Below are 17,725 nucleotides of genomic sequence, written 5' to 3' on the forward strand. Positions count from 1 at the left end.
TACGATCTCTTTAATTTTTCTTAAAAAAAAAAAAAAAAAGGAAGCATCCCACGAGCTGAGGAAGGCATTGTGCCCACATCAGTGTGCTCCAGAAAAGAATGTTTCCAACAGTGTTGAAGGAGCCTGACTTTTCCATGGACACGGTGAAAGTTTTCTATGGAAAATGCCCCAGAAGGGTGTGTGTGATACGTGAGCCACGAAAGCGGAAAACCAGGCAACTTCACGTTGTAAATTTTAGTTAGAGCTGATTATCCTTAGACTTAAAGCTGGTCATCGGTACGCCTTGCTGTACACAAGAACCCACAGCTCTTGTGTCTGTTTGAGGCTTCAGCTCACCTGGATAACACAGCATGCCAATGTGTGTCCCATCATTGTGTGCGTAAGAGGACAATGTTGTTTTTTCAGTGATGACAAATTATCCAACATTTTTCTATGACCTGCAGCAGTTCAGCCTTTAGGAGGAGAAAGGGTCAAGGGTTTTCCCACAGGGTTTCTCTTAATTTGTACACTATTATAAATTGCAGCCAAAAAAGATAATGTAATAAATTAAGTAAAAATTAATAAACGAATAAGGAATGTGTCATCCTATGTATTAGGTTATCGTTTCTCTCTTCCTGAGGACCCAAGGCTCCTAGCTAATCCTTCTTTTATTGGTATGCACATCTTTTACGGTCTCTCAGGGTCATTGGTTCACGCCAGGGAGAGGTTGAGGGATACAGTGGTGTGATGGACAGAGCCTACGGCTCATATGATGATGCGGGCCATTTCTATGGCACTGCGCCCTCCCAAGGTCCTTCAGGAATCTTATGTTTTGGCTAAAGAAAAAGCAAATGCGTTGGGATTCTTAGCAAAGGCCCACTCTTATTTCATACTTTTGTGTGACACTTGTTAAAAACACAAGATCTTATTATCCAAATTTTATCCTTCTCATTAACCCTCATGTTTCCAAGCTATTATCTTTCCCTGTGCAAGGGATTCACCTGCAAGAACGTTGTCAGGGATTGTGTGTGAGGGGAGGAAGAGTTCTTCTGATTCAGGCAACCTCTGGCTCAGCTTTCATATGAGGGAACTTGAGTAAGAACATAGTTTCACTGTAGCGGAATTCTTTAATTTTATGAGATAAGATTTGTATCCTGTTTCCACAGTGAAAAGGGGAGCAACTTTTTCTGGCACAAGGAAAAATTAATTTTAAACATAAAATGTTCACTGTCATGAGAAAGATCAGAACTCATGGTCTTACATACAATGTTGTGATTATATCCCAAATATAGCTTCCTAAAAATCTCAGAATATAAATATCACATATGCTCACATACAGTCTTTTCCTGTTCCTAACACACACTTAAGTTATTAAAAAACATTCACCAGAATAATTTTTCTTTTCCTCTAGTTTTAAATCAGTCCAATTTAAATTTTCTAGTGGAGCCTTTGAAATATTTCATTCAGGTTTATAGATTATTAATTGTTACTCCTTACCCAATGCTTCTGTGAAGTCCCCATTTTCCGTAGTGGGATGGAAGTTTCTAGTTTGCCATTGTAAGGAGGAAAGAGGCCAAGGTCCCCGTTTTTTTGTCCATCTGTATGACCCCAGAACTAATTCTGATCCAGAGTTTATTAGAGGCTCATGGTCTCGCTAGGCAGTCAGTTTAGGACGTCATAAAAATAAGGTTGGATAATTATGTCATGACTGGTTTCATATCACTCTGCTTAACATTGTTCTGCATTATGTGATTGAATACAGAGGCAATAGCAAAAGTACGTGAACAAAACATCTAGCCTAATCCCAGACCTGCAGGTGAGTTCCACGCAACTCAATATCGTATGAGAAGAGAAGATCAAACATTTATCAGATATTTTTAAGATTAAAACTTGAAGTGTAGCTTGAGTTCTTCCTTTCAAATTCACAAAGTTGCGTGCAGGCCACCATCTTGGTTTTTAAAGAGAAGAAACAGTAGTCATTCCAGGAATCAGGTGTTCAACATGCTGGGATGATAAGTCACCAAACCCTGACTCTGAGCTTCTGTTTCGTAGCTGTGGATTTGGGCAAAGAAAATTCCTATAAGCACTTGAGGATTATGAGAGAAACATCCAAAAATTAGAAATCATGTTTGGACCTCCTGTAGGTATGGTAACGCACAATTCCACGTAACAACGTTTCCCTCCAAATTTAGTAGAAATTTCTGGAATACGTACTCATGATTCTTCCCCCAGAAAAGTGAATATGATGTTTTGAATTGTAACTAAAAAGATGGTACAAATGAACATTTGATATAAATGTTCCTATTTTACGCCATCGTTCCCGAGGAGTTGCCTCTTATCCATTCAGAATGCAGAACTAAAAGAGAATTTCACATTCCTTAATCAACATGTGTTTTGTTTGTCCGTATTTCGTGTTTCTTATTGGTTTCCAAAGAAACATGTCAGAACACTGAACAATGCATGTGGTCACTTGTTCTAACGCTTTCACATTTTTTGCATTTCTTTCTTTTAAAGCACAAGACTCTGCTGACATTATTTTCCTTATTGATGGATCAAACAACACCGGAAGTGTCCATTTTGCAGTCATTCGCGACTTCCTTGTAAATCTCCTTGAGAGACTCTCGGTTGGAACTCAGCAGATCCGAGTGGGGGTGGTCCAGTATAGCGATGAGCCCAGAACCATGTTCTCCTTGGACACCTACTCCACCAAGGTGCAGGTTCTGGATGCAGTGAAAGCCCTTGCGTTCACTGGTGGGGAGCTGGCCAATATCGGCCTGGCCCTGGATTTCGTGGTGGAGAACCACTTCACCCAGGCAGGGGGCAGCCGAGTGGAGGAAGGGGTTCCCCAGGTGCTGGTCCTCATAAGCGCCGGGCCTTCTAGTGACGAGATCCGCGACGGGGTCATAGCACTGAAACAGGCTAGCGTGTTCTCGTTTGGCCTCGGAACCCAGGCCGCCTCCAGGGCAGAGCTTCAGCACATAGCTACCAGTGACAACTTGGTGTTTACTGTCCCGGAATTCCGTAGCTTTGGGGACCTCCAGGAGCAATTACTGCTGTACATTGTTGGCGTGGCCCAAAGGCGCATTGTCTTACAACCGCCAACCATTGTCACAGAAGGTACGTATGCTCTCCTCGCCATCTGTGTGGGAGTGGGGTGTTCTGTGTGTTGGTTTTTGTAGAAACAAGGCAGGCACCTCCAGAACGCTGCGCCTCAGGAGAACCTGTAAGTACCCACGGCGGGGTCCTTCTGAGATAGGCTAGCTCTCGGGGGTGCAACACAAAAGATCCATGAGTGAGTGGAAAGCTCTCGTTACCACGTGCGTTGTCGAGGAAGTGTGCTTTTGAGGCGAATTCAAGAAAGCCGGTACTTGGAGACTATTCAACATCATTGTATTATTCACTTGCGATCCAGTCATCTGAAAAATGGATCTCAGGGGCTCATTACAATTCTGAGAAAATTAGTCCAGGACGATGGCACGGCCTCTAAGCCCGCGTGTTACAAGCGCCCTTGCAGGTAGGTGAGGGCTGCCCCGTGGGGCCCTTTCTGTGCTGGGTATTGAGAGCTGCGCTTCTGAAGGTAAGAAACCACACAATGCTCACTTGGCGGGATATTTACGAGAAACCATTTTCCTGTGCTTCTCAAGTTTCGGAGTAGTTGCATTGAGTCGTGAGGTCATGACGTACATCCATTCAAACTGAGGGCCTTTGGCAAAATAGCCCAACGGGACTCGTTTATAAACATCAAACGAATCGCATCACGTAACGAATACGCATTTAACAAGTGTGGGAGGAGAATGTGTTTTTCAAAATGGAAATAAGAATACGGTTTTGCCTGGCGCTGAGGCAGCTGAGCCTCAAGGCAGATCCGGTTGTGCCAACTTACATTAGTTGGTGATCTCCCCTGTCTGCCAGAGGTAATTACCAATGGTCTTCTGCATTATCACCGGGTAGGGAAAATCAGAATTGATGCAGAATTACATCCTGAAAATTCGCTTGATATTTCTAGACCTCCCTCTCATCGGACTACAACTTACCAAGGTTGCTCCAGGCTCGTGTGCGTGTGGACACACACGGATGGTTTCCGTAGCTTTTGTAAACGATGAGGGAGCAGCAGGGCTGTAGCCGGGAGACCTGGCCTTCGGTCCCCGCTCTTACGTTAACCAGCTGTGTGATCCTGGGCAGGCTGCGCAACCACCCTGGGCTCTGATTTCTTGAATGTACGAGAGAGGAGTTCCCCTGGATGAAGAGATTTCTGTTCCAGGAGAAGTTTCAAATTCTTCTTTTTATTTGTAGCAACACGTTGCTCACATTTCAGTTTTCCCTAGCTAGCTCGAATATTACCTCCTCACGTGCGGACAGCATCTTTAATCCTTGTGACCGATTTGTAATAGTTAATAAATGTCCCTGGCGATCTGGTCTGAGCTGGATACACAGTGCTTCCTGGTGGATGAGAGAGATGTGGCCGCCGGCCTGTTGCGGGATAATGGGGAGGTGGTGGAAATGGGGGCCAGTGTCCAGACGCAAATATTCCGAGGGTCAGAAGTTGTGTGGGGCTGTACACAGAAGAACAGGGGGAGAGAGCTTTGGACAGGGTGGCCGGGGAAGGCCAGTTGGAGAAGCCACAAGATAGAAAGGGGGCAGCAGGTGAAGAACAAAGGGACGGTGTTCCAGGAGCCGTGGCTCTGGGGCACCAAGGAGCCTGGCTGCTTTCCAGAACTTTCAGCAGGCCGCGGGGCTGGAACTCGTTTGATACATGGAGGCTGGAGAAGCAACCAGTTTAGGGGGTGAGCGTGAAGCCTAGTGCCGACGGCGTGTCTCAAGGGCTGGAGAGGTTGCCAGGGCCCCGAGCTGCTAAGAAGCTGAGGAGAACGAGACCAGGAGCCCCACTGCGTGTGTCCACACGTGCAGGTCACTGGAGGCCCTGGCAGATCAGTGTCACTGCAGTGCTGGGGGCGCATGGAGAGGAGGGGCGGGAGAAGCGGGTGAGGGCAGAGGACGCACCCTGCAGGGGGTAGTGGTGCAGGTGAGGCCAGCAGCCCACTGACTGGCAGGACCTTCAGTTTCACCTCCCGACAAGGGTGTTTCAAACCCAGTCCGAGCAGAAGACAGCTCTGTTTGGGTTGGCATCACATGCCAGGAAGGGGGACGTCGCTTACTGGAGGTGGGGGGGGGGCTGCCACTCAACAGCTGAGTGAGTCAGCCTGCTGGTCGGGGTGAGAGCTGACCTGTCTTTTTATTCATCTCCCGTGTATATTGCATACATATATGTCTATACAGGCATGGGATGCCGGAATCTCAGTAGCACTTCTACATCAATGGTGTAGGAGGGCTATGTGTGTGTGTGTGCCTCCAGGCAGGTTCACTATCCATGTGTGCATGAAATGCCACACATGTGGTTAACTGTGCATACATGCATATGTGTGCATATATGTATGTCTTTTACGTACATGTTGAGGGAAGGAGAGGGCAGGGCCGTGTGGCATTCCGTGTCTTTCGCACGTACATTGAGGGAGAATCCCGTGTGTATGCATGTCTCTACGGAGAACTTAAGGACTTGGAATTCATTCTTTGTACCACAAGTTGATGCCAAAGCAGTGGTCTCCATGTGCCTGTCCTTGTGTGCTTTGCATCTATGTGTGCATTTACGTGTTTTCTCTTTTCGTAAAAATTCTTTTGATGTTTTATTTATTTTTGAGAGAGAGAGAGAGAGAGAGAGAGAGAGAGAGAGAGACTGAGCGCGAGTGGGGGAGGGGAAGAGAGAGAAGGAGACACAGAATCTGAAGCAGGCTCCAGCCTCTGAGCTGTCAGCACAGAGCCCGACGCGGGGCTCGAACTCATGAGCTTTGAGATCATGACCTGAGCTGAAGTTGGATGCTGAACCAACTGAGCCACTGAGGCGCCCCTACGTGTTTTCTCTTAAAGAGGAGAGTTTGCACTAGTGATGTCCGTATAGTCAAACGTCAAGGTATATAATCCATCCGACAGTGTGGAGTATTGGAGGCCTCCTCACGTCCAGATACTTAATAAACTGTAAGCACTCCTCCCTCTATATCCTTGTGAGTGTTGGAAGTCCTAGCAGGTTTTTGGATTGAGTGTCATGCCTGACACGGTACTTTGTGCCCACAGCTCAGGTGGGCGTATGGCAGGTGGACACAGGCTTAGAGTCACAAGCTAGTGACCTTGCCCAGCTGTCTTTGCTTTGTAGTTTATCACAGTCCTGATACGTAAGTTGCACCATCATGGTGCAGGTCTCTTAAATGAAAATCCTTCTGTGCCTCTTGCTGGTTTTGACATCGATTTCCTTTTTATAAGTTTTGTGATGTCAAGGAATTGTTTTTTTTTTCATTGCCTGAAAAACCCAGGCACGGAGAAGAGAACGGAAGACAACGGGGGTGTGCCTGCTCTATACTTTTGTACTTGGCAGAAGGTGTTTATGAAGTCACAGTTGTGAGATGAAGTGCCCTCTGTGTAGACACTGATTGCTCCTTTAAGTATTTAAGATCTAGCTTCGTTCTGAACCCTAAAATCTAACCTACAGACTTTTGGTAGAAAAGGGCTTCCTGGCTTTTTTACTGACAACATGCTGCACAGGTGGTTGCTAAAGCTCATTTTGTTTTTGTGCAACTATTTTGTCAAAGGTACTAAGGGGGTGGGGGTGGGTGGGTCAGGAGCCCTACCTGCCACCCCATAGGGAGGATGCAGCTGTCACTGATGTGTGTTACGACTGGTTCTTCGGGGACTCCCGCTGACCTCACACTGGCCAGAGCAGACGGGAGTGCCCCTTGAGTAGCGTTAGCTGTAGAGACGGTCATAGTTGAATGTGACAGGTAAGGCCATTGTACTCACCTTATAACGTTGCTACCTACAGTCATTGAAGTCAACAAGAGAGACATAGTTTTCCTGGTGGATGGCTCATCCGCACTGGGACTGGCCAACTTCAATGCAATCCGAGACTTCATTGCCAAAGTCATCCAGAGGCTGGAAATCGGACAGGATCTTATCCAAGTGGCAGTGGCTCAGTACGCAGACACTGTGAGGCCAGAGTTTTATTTCAATAGCTACCCCAGTAAAAGGGAAGTCATTGCCGCCGTGCGGAGAATGAAGCCCATGGAAGGCTCGGCCCTGTACACGGGCTCTGCTCTGGACTTTGTTCGGAATAACCTGTTCACTAGCTCGGCTGGCTACCGGGCCGCCGAGGGGGTCCCAAAGCTTCTGGTGCTGGTTACAGGCGGTAAGTCCCTAGATGAAATCAGCCAGCCTGCCCAGGAGCTGAAGAGAAGCAGCATCATGTCCTTTGCCATTGGGAACAAGGTTGCCGACCAGGCTGAGCTGGAAGAGATTGCTTTCGATTCCTCCCTGGTGTTCATCCCCGCCGAGTTCCGAGCCGCCCCTTTGCAAGGCGTGTTGCCCGGCTTACTGGCGCCTCTCAGGACCCTCACCGGAACCACTGAAGGTATGGTGCGGAGCAAGTCAGACGCACAGCGGGGTGGTCTCCAGGCAGAGCCTTTGAGCTTAGATGAGAGACGGCTCTTAAATGATGGAAACGAGAGTGATAAACAGAATTTATTTCGGGCTTCCTTTAGTTGGGGATTGTGTGACTTAAATGCCATATGATACAGATGTATGTTTTAAAATGCCACATGATAAGAATTGTATGAACTTTCCAAATCATCAAGTAGAAATCTTAGGACGGAAGCTATAGGACCAGGACCACTCGTCCTTACTGCTTCTGGCCTAGGAGGTCACTTCTCAGTTGTTACCTCTTGTCAGATCCCGGGGCTGTGTGTCTCCCGGTGACTCCTGTCCAGCCTCCTTCTGCCACCACCAAGATGTGGCCTGGCTCTTGCTTTCCTGAGCTGACAGTCCCCTCTCAGTGGCCCAGCCCCGACCGGTGCAGAACATTAACCCTCTCTCCTTTTTCTAAGGGCCTTTCCTTCAGTCAGTGAATGGGCATGGAGACAAAAAGCCCAGTGGTTTCTAAAATCTTTCATTTAATATGATTGTCAGGGAAAAGTTATTTTGAAAGACACGATAGCAGTCTATGAGCTTACAAATGGATGAGTACAATTCGCCGTCCTTAATGAAGATGAATATCACGGCAACCAGCTTTTCCGCCACACAAGTGCACCACTGGAGGACTGTTGGATGCATGACTCACGTTGCATGATGCATGCTTTCTCCCCAGGCTCTCTGCTCTTCCGAAAGCCTCCTTCTCTTCTCCTTACCTCCTGCACACTTCCGGTCCACACTTTCATGGCCAAAGTTGATGGATAGACCGTAGGATGAAATTAGTTGTTAGGTTTAAATTTTAGGGAGACGCCAGGGAAGAGAGGGGAGATAATTTTCCTAAAGGCATGTTGTACTAAATGTGTTGCTACGTATCCTCTAATTTGAGCACTCTACTTGTGATTCATCGTGTGTATAACCTCAGCCAGACGTGGCAGCTAGTCTTTTTGTACTTTAATGTGTTTCCACGATGCTATTATCTCACCTTGGAGGAATTCCTACGGGCTCTCCATTGGATTATTGCCCGACAATGCTGTGACTCCCCACAGAAGAAGGGTACCGGTAGGGAATGACAAAGGGCTGGTCCTAGGAATACTTCAGGATGAGAACATTCCAATTTTATTATTATTTTTTTAAACCTTCAGGATCTCATGTTCTCAGGTGGACTCGGGCTAACACTCGTAATCTATCTGTAAGTGGAAATCTCTCTGCAAATGTGTAGAGGTGAATCCCGGGGACCCCCGTCTCACACACGTAAACCTGACTGTGACCGTGGTCATAGATAGGACTGAGGCAGAAAGGCACAGGTCCCTGGTAGCGTTCGCTTCTAGGGAAGGAATGTTCCACTTGGAGGATTCTGATCATTTTTGTTCGTTGCAAACGTCCTAACTTTGGCACTGTATCTTTCCGCGAGCCAACTTGGTTTCGTCAACTTGGCTATCGATATGCCTCACAAACACCAGCCGCCACCGGTGGAAAATATGCAGCCCTCTGCCATATTTTATGAGATGGACGTGCTTTGCCTCACCGACTGTCTGTGTGTTCTGAATGTTGGCATGTGTGCCCCGTGTCGCAGGCACACGTGGCATGCCCTCCGTGGTTGTCTGTGTCTCACTTTGTTTTCTGTGCTCCACTGCAGTTCACGTAAACAAAAGGGATATCATCTTTCTTTTGGATGGATCGTTCAACGTTGGCAAGACCGATTTCCCTTATGTGCGGGACTTTGTAATGAACGTAGTTAACAGCCTTGATGTCGGCAGCGACAATATCCGTGTCGGTTTAGTGCAATTTAGCGACACGCCAGTAACAGAGTTCTCCCTAAACACATACCAGACAAAGTCAGATTTGCTTGCTCATCTGAGGCAGCTGCAGCCCAAGGGGGGGTCGGGCCTGAACACCGGCGCGGCCCTGAGCTATGTCCATGCCAACCACTTCACCGAAGCTGGCGGCAGCAGGATCCGCGAACACGTGCCACAGCTCTTGCTCCTGGTCACAGCCGGGCAGTCCGAGGACTCCTATGGGCAAGCTGCCAACGCCCTAGCGCGCGCAGGCATCCTGACCTTTTGTGTGGGAGCTAGCCAGGCGAATAAGGCAGAGCTTGAGCAGATCGCTTTTAACCCGAGCCTGGTGTATCTCATGGACGATTTCAGCTCCCTGCCAGCCTTGCCTCAGCAGCTGATTCAGCCCCTAACCACATATGTTAGTGGAGGTGTGGAGGAAGTTCCATTCGCCCAGCCAGGTAAAGCTCCCCAGCTGCGCGGGGCTCCCTTCCCCCAACACCTCCCCGGTGGCAGGTGGCCCAGCCTGAACTCCAGCGTGCGGTGAACTGTAGAAGGAAGACCGGATTTCTGTGCTTGAAGTAATCTGGGGGCTTGAGACACTGTACCAGCAAGTTGAGGTTCTCTGTCTAAGGTTCATTAATGAAAGAAAGGTCTGGGAAATGCAGCTTATGTCCCTCCCATCTTATCCCGGCTCCCCCCACCACCTTTTTTTGCCCCAGTGCCCGTGAAGTTTCTGGAACACACATCCAGACGGAAGGGAGAGCGCGAGGGATTGACCCCCTCTCGTATCGGAGAGCGCGTTGGGGCCGGTTAGAAATATTAACTAACTTAAGTATAGGAAAAGAAAACAACAACAAAAAAAGACACTGACGTTATTTTATTTATATGATTCTTTCATGTTCAAAATCTGCTGTATACACAAAAGTTATTTTTTTACAAACCCAACAAGGGCTGCATCTTTATGTGATGATAAAATGATTTCCAAAGGAAGTCGGGAATATTACCGTTCTTGCAGATTAATACGGTGCTGAGGCCCGGATGCGTGGGACCTGCCAGCTTGTGGACACCACACAGATGGGGAGCAAGACCGAGCCAGTTTGAAACCTAATCAAATACCTCCAAGAACCGTTTGACCTGAAAATTATGTTCCCGTTACATGCTACATGTTGTGGCCCCCTGTGGGCCTTCAGCCCTGTTTTCTGTTGGCTTAGTATAGCAGATTGGGATGCACTGACAGACAGCCTGACCCACAGAGCAACGATGGGTGCTATTTGGGGTCCTGGCCCATAGCTGCAAACTTAGTGAAAAGAAAATCCAGTTAGAGCAGATATGTGTCAACTCACTTATCTATGGGTGGCTAACCCACATCAGCCTTTGGCGCTAAAGACTGGTCAGTTTTTAAGACAAAGGACAGTAAGGACCACATTTTCCGTAGCTTGATTTATAACGGCTTGAAAACACTGTTCTCTTACAGTGATTGTCACCAAGAGTAGGACCCTCTGGGGCTTTTGTTGTCTTGCTTTGTGGAAGAAGCACGATGCGGGATCGGGTAGACCCCTCCGGTTCTAGGCCTTTGCAGATATGAACTGCTCTGAAATGGGGTGTCTTAATGACAGCTGGTGCTTCAGGCTTCGACAACGGGTTTTCTCCCCTCTTGCTGGTACAGTGATCATCAGATGAATTGTGTGACCCCCCTCTTACCAAATCCTAGTGGCGCTGGGCTGAAGTCACTCTGGTGCCCGTTAGGTTCTCATCCCTCACTGTGTCCTAACCTACTTCTGTTGTAGAAAGCAAGCGAGACATTCTGTTCCTCTTTGACGGCTCAGCCAATCTCGTGGGCCAGTTCCCTGCTGTCCGCGACTTTCTCTACAAGGTTATCGACGAGCTTGACGTGAAGCCTGATGGGACCCGGGTTGCGGTGGCTCAGTACAGCGATGATGTCAGGGTGGAGTCCCGTTTTGATGAGCACCAGAACAAGCCCGAGATCCTGAATCTCGTGAAGAGAATGAAGATCAAGACGGGCAAAGCCCTCAACCTGGGCTACGCGCTGGAGTACGCACAGAGATACATTTTTGTGAAGTCCGCCGGAAGCCGGATCGAGGACGGAGTGGTTCAGTTCCTGGTGCTGCTAGTTGCAGGAAGGTCCTCGGATCGTTTGGACACACCGGCACTCAACCTGAAGCAGAGCCAGGTGGTGACCTTCATACTGCAGGCCAAGAACGCAGATCCCGCCGAGCTGGAGCTGATGGTGCCGTCCCCCGTCTTCATCCTGGCCGCGGAGTCACTCCCCAAGATCGGAGACCTTCAACCACAGATCGTCAATCTCTTAAAATCCGTGCAGGATGGGGCGCCGACACCAGGTATGGCATGGGAATTCTGGTTGCTTCTGCGGCCCGGTACTGGAGGGTATGAGTGACAGTAGGCCGCTGGCTCTTTCCCCACTTGAATTGTCTAACGGTTCTCAGGGCAAAACAGGAGAATCCGGGTGACATGAGAATAATTAGGGGCACCTGGGTGGCTCAGTCGGTTAAGCCTCTGACTTTGGCTCAGGGCACGATCTCACGGTTCATGAGTTTGAGCTGTGCGTGGGGCTCTGTGCTGACAGTGCGGAGCCTGCTTGGGATTCTCTCTCCCTCTGTCTCTGCCCCTCCCCTCCTTGAGTGCTCTCTCCACCCCCCACCCCCCCGTATCTCAAGATAAAACTTCAAAAAAATTAAAACGATAAGTTAAAAAAAGAATTTCTCATAATTAGGTACATGATAAAGATTTAGACATATCAGTAGTTAAAAATCCATTTAAAAACACTATTTCTACTATAAGCACAATAAAAGCCATACCCGTGGATACATTATAGCTAAAACAGTCTTCCTCCGTATGATCTACCAATATCTTATTTTAAGCGGGTCTCACCGTGCTGTAATTCATCCACAGTCCACTTACCAAGAATACAAGGTGTGATGAGAGGGGGATAGATCCGCACCCTAACTGCTGACCTAAAATTTCCAGCTGCTACTCCACATTACCATGACTTGGTGTTTAACCGCTTTCCGTTTATTGGTAAAAATGCGGTGAAGAAAGTCGTTAATTGCACCTATAACCCTTTGGGAAAAAACCCGAGAATTTCGAACTTCTACATTGACTATGGGGCCCACACGCTGTTGGCTTTGGGTGGTAACCCAGACATCTGGTCTGTACGTTTCCCTGTTGCCCCACTGTGACTTACAACAAATCATTTGAAACCCCCATCTGTGCAACATGCTAATGGGCAGGCCGGATGTACCGTCCTGTTTCTCCCCTGCCCGACACCGTTTCTTGAGGACACCTTGGAAAGTTGACAATGCTGCACAGGCACCGAAGGTTCTAAATTAAAGGCCTGTCCTTCTATCTACCTACCTGTCTGTATTGCTGTATTCATTTTTGATTGCCGCTGTGCCAAATTTAGTGGCTTAAAACAAAATGAATGCATCGTCTTCCGTTTTCGAGGTCAGCAATCCGAAACCAGTTTCACTGGACTAAAAGCAAGGTGTCAGCCAGATTGCACTCCTTTGGGAAGCTCTGGTGGGTCATCCATTTCCTTGCCTCGTGCGGCCTTCGCTCCTTGGCTTGTGGACCCTTCCTGCATCTTCAAAGCAGCAGCGAACCCTCTTCTCTCTTCCCTGATCTCTGCTTCTACCTTAAAGTTCTTCCCTGAACTCTCATCGTCTCCTCTCCCTCTTAGAAGGACACGGGATTGATCGCACTGGGTCTGCCTGGATAATCCAGGATAATTTTCTCATTCCCCAAGCACTTAATTCAGTCATACCTGCAAAGTCCCCTTCACCAGTTCTGGGGATTCTCGATCGGCTACCTTTGTGGGGCCATTCTTCAGCCCTCCATGATCTGTAGGAGATGGTCCCTCTCGGGTCCTGTGTGTCATGGATGCTGTCTCTCTCCCAGTTTCAGGTGAAAAGGATGTGGTGTTTCTGATAGATGGCTCTGAGGGTGTCAGGAGTGGCTTCCCTCTGTTGAAAGAGTTTGTCCAGAGAGTGGTGGAGACCCTGGATGTGGGCCCAGACCGGGTTCGTGTGGCCGTGGTACAGTACAGCGACCGGACCAGACCTGAGTTCTACCTGAATTCATACATGGACCAGCAGAGTGTGGTCAGTGCCGTACGCAAGCTGGCCCTCCTGGGAGGCCCGGCCCCCAACACCGGGGCCGCCCTGGACTTTGTCCTGAGGAATATCCTGATCAGCTCGGCCGGAAGCAGGATAGCAGAAGGTGTCCCCCAGCTCCTGATCGTCCTCACGGCTGACAGGTCTGGGGATGACGTGAGGGGCCCCTCCGTGGTCCTGAAGAGGGGAGGGGCAGTGCCCATCGGCATTGGCATCGGGAACGCCGACATCACAGAGATGCAGACCATCTCCTTTATCCCCGACTTTGCCGTGGCCATTCCCACCTTCCGGCAGCTAGGGACCGTCCAGCAGGTGATCTCCGACAGAGTGATTCAGCTCAGCCGGGAAGAGCTGAGCAGGCTGCAGCCAGTTTTGCTCCCCCCAACGAGCCCAGGTAAGGAGGGGATTCCTTGGGTCATTGTTTCTAGAAACATCCGGGGCTACTCGTTTGGCCCATGGGCTCTGAGTGTTCTCTGTTGGTTTCCTCTGCCTTGGGGGGGGGGGCGGCGGGGACTGGCTTTTCATGAAGAATTAGGAGCCGTGTGCCTTTGGTCTCAGTGGCCGGAAGTGATACAGGCCTGGGGACATGCTGAGATTCATGTTTGGGGCCAAATTAAAGTTTCAAAGAGGGGCAGGTGCATGCTTTAGTGCAGACCCCCCACGTCTGTGTAGAGGCTTCTGCACAGATATCAGAAGGGACGGGGCCATCTAGCTGGTGGCCCCAGTTCAATGTCAGTTCTATGCTGCCCCTGGCAGGTCCAGTCGGCAGCCTTCTGTGATCAGGGAGGGAGCTTGACCATAGGGTCCACCCAGCTGGGGGCACAGTCTCTGAAATATTGGTGTTTCTAGAGCCCAAGAGTGATGATTGCTTTTGGCTTGCCTGGTGCTAAGAAGTAAATGGCTTAACTGGCAGAATCCCATCTTGCTCTTATGACTGCAAGATTTATTCTGTTTCATTGTTCCTGTGCCCCTTTTCTAGGCCTGGTTACAGTAAACTAGAAAACAGTGGGAGCCTGGCCGCTGAAGGGGCACTAAGATGTGTCCAACCCCCTCAAAATACCCACTGAGGGCCTGCCTCCCCAGGGTACTCGGGTGGGAAGGCTCACAGTGGTGGAAAGCCAGCAGTATCCTTGTTCCCTGTGGCTTACATCCTACAGAGTGCCATCTGAAGCCTCATGGCATGGAGAGGGGGAAAAGGGAAAGGCAGGGGGGAACAGAAGGAAGCCGAGAGTAGAAGAAGCAAGTGAGAGAAGAGTCAGATGCCAGATACGGTGCCCTTTGGGTGAATGAAGGAGGTGAGGGTGACTGACATAGTGTTGTTAAAAAGGGCTGGCGTTTCCTCGCTGGTGTCCAGGACAGAGTGCGGCAGGCCCCATAGGCCTCCATGGAATGTTCTAAATGGTTTGTGATCAAATAAGTTTGGGAAACAGAGAGAGAGAGGTTCCCCCCCTCTAATTGATGTGTTTTGCATATCTCCAATACAAGAATGACACATTTCCAAAACTTATTTGGCTGCAGGGTCCTTTTATCTATGATGCCTCCTTAGGTACCAGTGTTCCCAAGAATGCACTTTGGAAATCTTGTCATAGTGCATATGCAACTTCTTTATTTTAAACACAAGCATATATGTCTATAGCATAGCTGCTCTCCCACACTTCAAAATGAGTATTTTCTACCTTCACCTTCTTCCTTTCCCACATCTTCTACACTCTTCTTCTTACCAGAACTGCTATCCATATCTCAGCCCTGACCTGTTTCCAGGTGAGCTGTCTCTGCCTCCAGGGCACCTTCCCCTCTGAGCAACCCAGGGGCGCCATTCACCATTCTCTGTCCTGCCTCACTGGCTCTCCAACGAGGGTGGGAAGGATGATTCCCTTTACAATATAAACATATAACTTTTTCTTCTTTCTTAAAAACTCTCTCTTGACACCTGCTCCCCTCTCCAATAGTGCCTGAATCTTTTAAAAGAATTCTCTCAATCTTTACAATTCCTCTCTTAACCCACCCCCATCTGTCATTCGCTGTAGCCACTCCACAGAAAGCGCTCTTGTCAAAGTCTTTACATCTGGAAAAACCCAATGGTCAATTCTCAGATGCCCTTCTGCTTGATCTAAGAGAGCCTGATGCATGTCACAGTTAAGATCACCTCCTTCCTGAAACACCATCCCTATTTGGTCCAGACATGGCTCTTGTGTATCTAGTCTCTGCCTCCCTCAGAGTTTCTCTTCTTTATCCTTTTCTGATTCTTCCTCTTCTCCCTGGCTTGTAATCACTGCAATGCCAGGACTAACTACCGGGACTGGTATTTTAGCTATAATAGCCAGAATTAAGATACTTTTCCCGTCAGGTAGTGATTCCATGACAGACTGGGAGGTGGTTCATGAACACTAAGAATTTGGTGCCAACAAATGTGAAACCCGTGGTAACATGTGATTTGCAGGTGTTGGAAATAAGAAGGATGTGGTCTTTCTCATCGATGGGTCCCAAAATGCTGGCCCTGAATTCCAGTACATCCGCACCCTCATCGAGAGGCTGGTCGACTACCTGGACGTGGGCTTCGACACGACTCGGGTGGCAGTCATCCAGTTCAGCGAGGACCCCAGAGTGGAATTTCTGCTGAATGCCCATTCCAGTAAGGATGAGGTACAGAATGCAGTGAGGCGGCTGAGGCCCAAAGGCGGGAGGCAGATCAACATTGGGGGTGCCCTGGAGTACGTGTCAAGGAATATCTTCAAGAGGCCACTGGGAAGCCGGATTGAAGAGGGTGTCCCTCAGTTCCTGGTCCTCATTTCTTCTGGGAAGTCTGATGACGAGGTAGACGATTCCGCGGCAGAGCTCAAGCAGTTTGGTGTGGCGCCATTTGCGGTCGCAAGGAATGCAGACCAGGAACAGTTGGTTAAGATCTCCCTGAGCCCCGAGTATGTGTTCTCGGTGAGCACCTTCCGGGAGCTGCCAAGCCTGGAGCAGAAACTGCTGACCCCCATCACAACCCTAACCTCAGAGCAGATACAGCGGATCCTAGCCAGCACTCGCTATCCTTCTCCAGGTAAGATGGGGTATTTATTGTTGCCCTCTGAGTATTTTTGATATAAAAAAATAACAGGTTCAAAGATCCATAGTACTCATGATAAGTTAAATTAAAATAAAGGGACACCTAATATTGAGCCAGTTATGTCAGTGGCTTGTTGCAAGGAGGGAGGATGCACATGATGGTGAACCACGGAGCATCTCAGTAGAGGGTGTTAGGTCTTAGGATAGGATCAGAGCCTGTGGTAGGCAATTTTGTGGGAGGCTTAAGGAAATACGATTTGGCCTGGATTGGATATTGTCAAGAAGTGGAAGTAATTCTACGATTTGGTATCTTTCTTCATCTTATGGCTACAGCTGTAAATGGTGAAGAAGCAGTAGTCGTTCCTATTAGCAGGGAGGGCAGGTGTTTGGTTATTTTCGTCTTCTTTTTGTCAGTGTGGACCTATGATTCTGACGTTCTGTGAAATCTTTTGTGTTCTACAGGAGAACCCAAGGCCTGGCTCTGTGTGCTGGGCCAGCTTTTCTCTTTCTCAGTGTAAATGGCTGAGTTCTATGACTTGCTCAGCTTTTGCTGTGCTGTGTTTCCATTACAAGTAGCCCTACGATTTGTGAAGCAAAAGACAGGCTGAACTTGTTGAGTGGCAACATAGGACTAGTTAATAAAATAGCCTCCAAGAAGTACCTAGAATTCTAACTAAAAGGAAAACATGGCTCATCTTTCCCAGGACTTTTGGATTAGTTTTGTAGCCAAAAATAGACTCACATAAAGAAAATAGGGGAAATAACAGTGAAAACAAAAAAATTGTATAAATGCTAGGGATATGTGGGCAAGAAGAAATACCATGAGTCAAACACCTGGGGAGCTGTTGTGGCACACTGGGAGACAGTTGGCATCCTCTGGGTGTCACTACCTAAGTGGTGGCCTTGGACAGAGAGGACTTTTGACCTTAGCTGGCTCCCTCTTCTTGCACACCAATGATGTTCTGGGAGATCTTGATCCCTTCTGGTAGTAACAGCTCATGATTTTGTAGATTCTGATAATCCAGTTGCTAAATGCTGTTTATGTTTTTTTTTTAATTTTTTTTTAACATTTATTTATTTTTGAGACAGAGAGAGACACAGCATGAATGGGGGAGGGGCAGAGAGAGAGGGAGATACAGAATCGGAAGCAGGCTCCAGGCTCTGAGCCATCAGCCCAGAGCCCGACGCGGGGCTCGAACTTGCGGACCGCGAGATCGTGACCTGAGCTGAAGTCGGACGCTTAACCGACTGAGCCAC

General features: G+C 48.5%; 1 protein-coding gene across 4 annotated transcripts in view; it reads left to right on the top strand.

The window, feature by feature from the left end:
- The window catches only part of COL6A3 (collagen type VI alpha 3 chain), an 80,567-nt gene that overhangs the window by 19,446 nt on the left and 43,396 nt on the right, over positions 1–17,725 (top strand). For 3 of the 4 annotated variants that reach the window (XM_049614613.1, XM_049614614.1, XM_049614616.1), the window contains exons 3-7: positions 6,848–7,432; positions 9,125–9,724; positions 11,054–11,626; positions 13,203–13,811; positions 15,858–16,463. In XM_049614613.1, the coding sequence (XP_049470570.1) occupies positions 6,848–7,432; positions 9,125–9,724; positions 11,054–11,626; positions 13,203–13,811; positions 15,858–16,463 (2,973 nt within the window). Of the gene's footprint in view, positions 1–2,493; positions 3,097–6,847; positions 7,433–9,124; positions 9,725–11,053; positions 11,627–13,202; positions 13,812–15,857; positions 16,464–17,725 lie in introns of all 4 variants that reach the window. The other variant, XM_049614617.1, reaches the window with a different exon arrangement.

Source organism: Panthera uncia (assembly GCF_023721935.1).
Source record: "Panthera uncia isolate 11264 chromosome C1 unlocalized genomic scaffold, Puncia_PCG_1.0 HiC_scaffold_3, whole genome shotgun sequence".
In the NCBI taxonomy this organism is placed as follows: domain Eukaryota; kingdom Metazoa; phylum Chordata; class Mammalia; order Carnivora; family Felidae; genus Panthera; species Panthera uncia.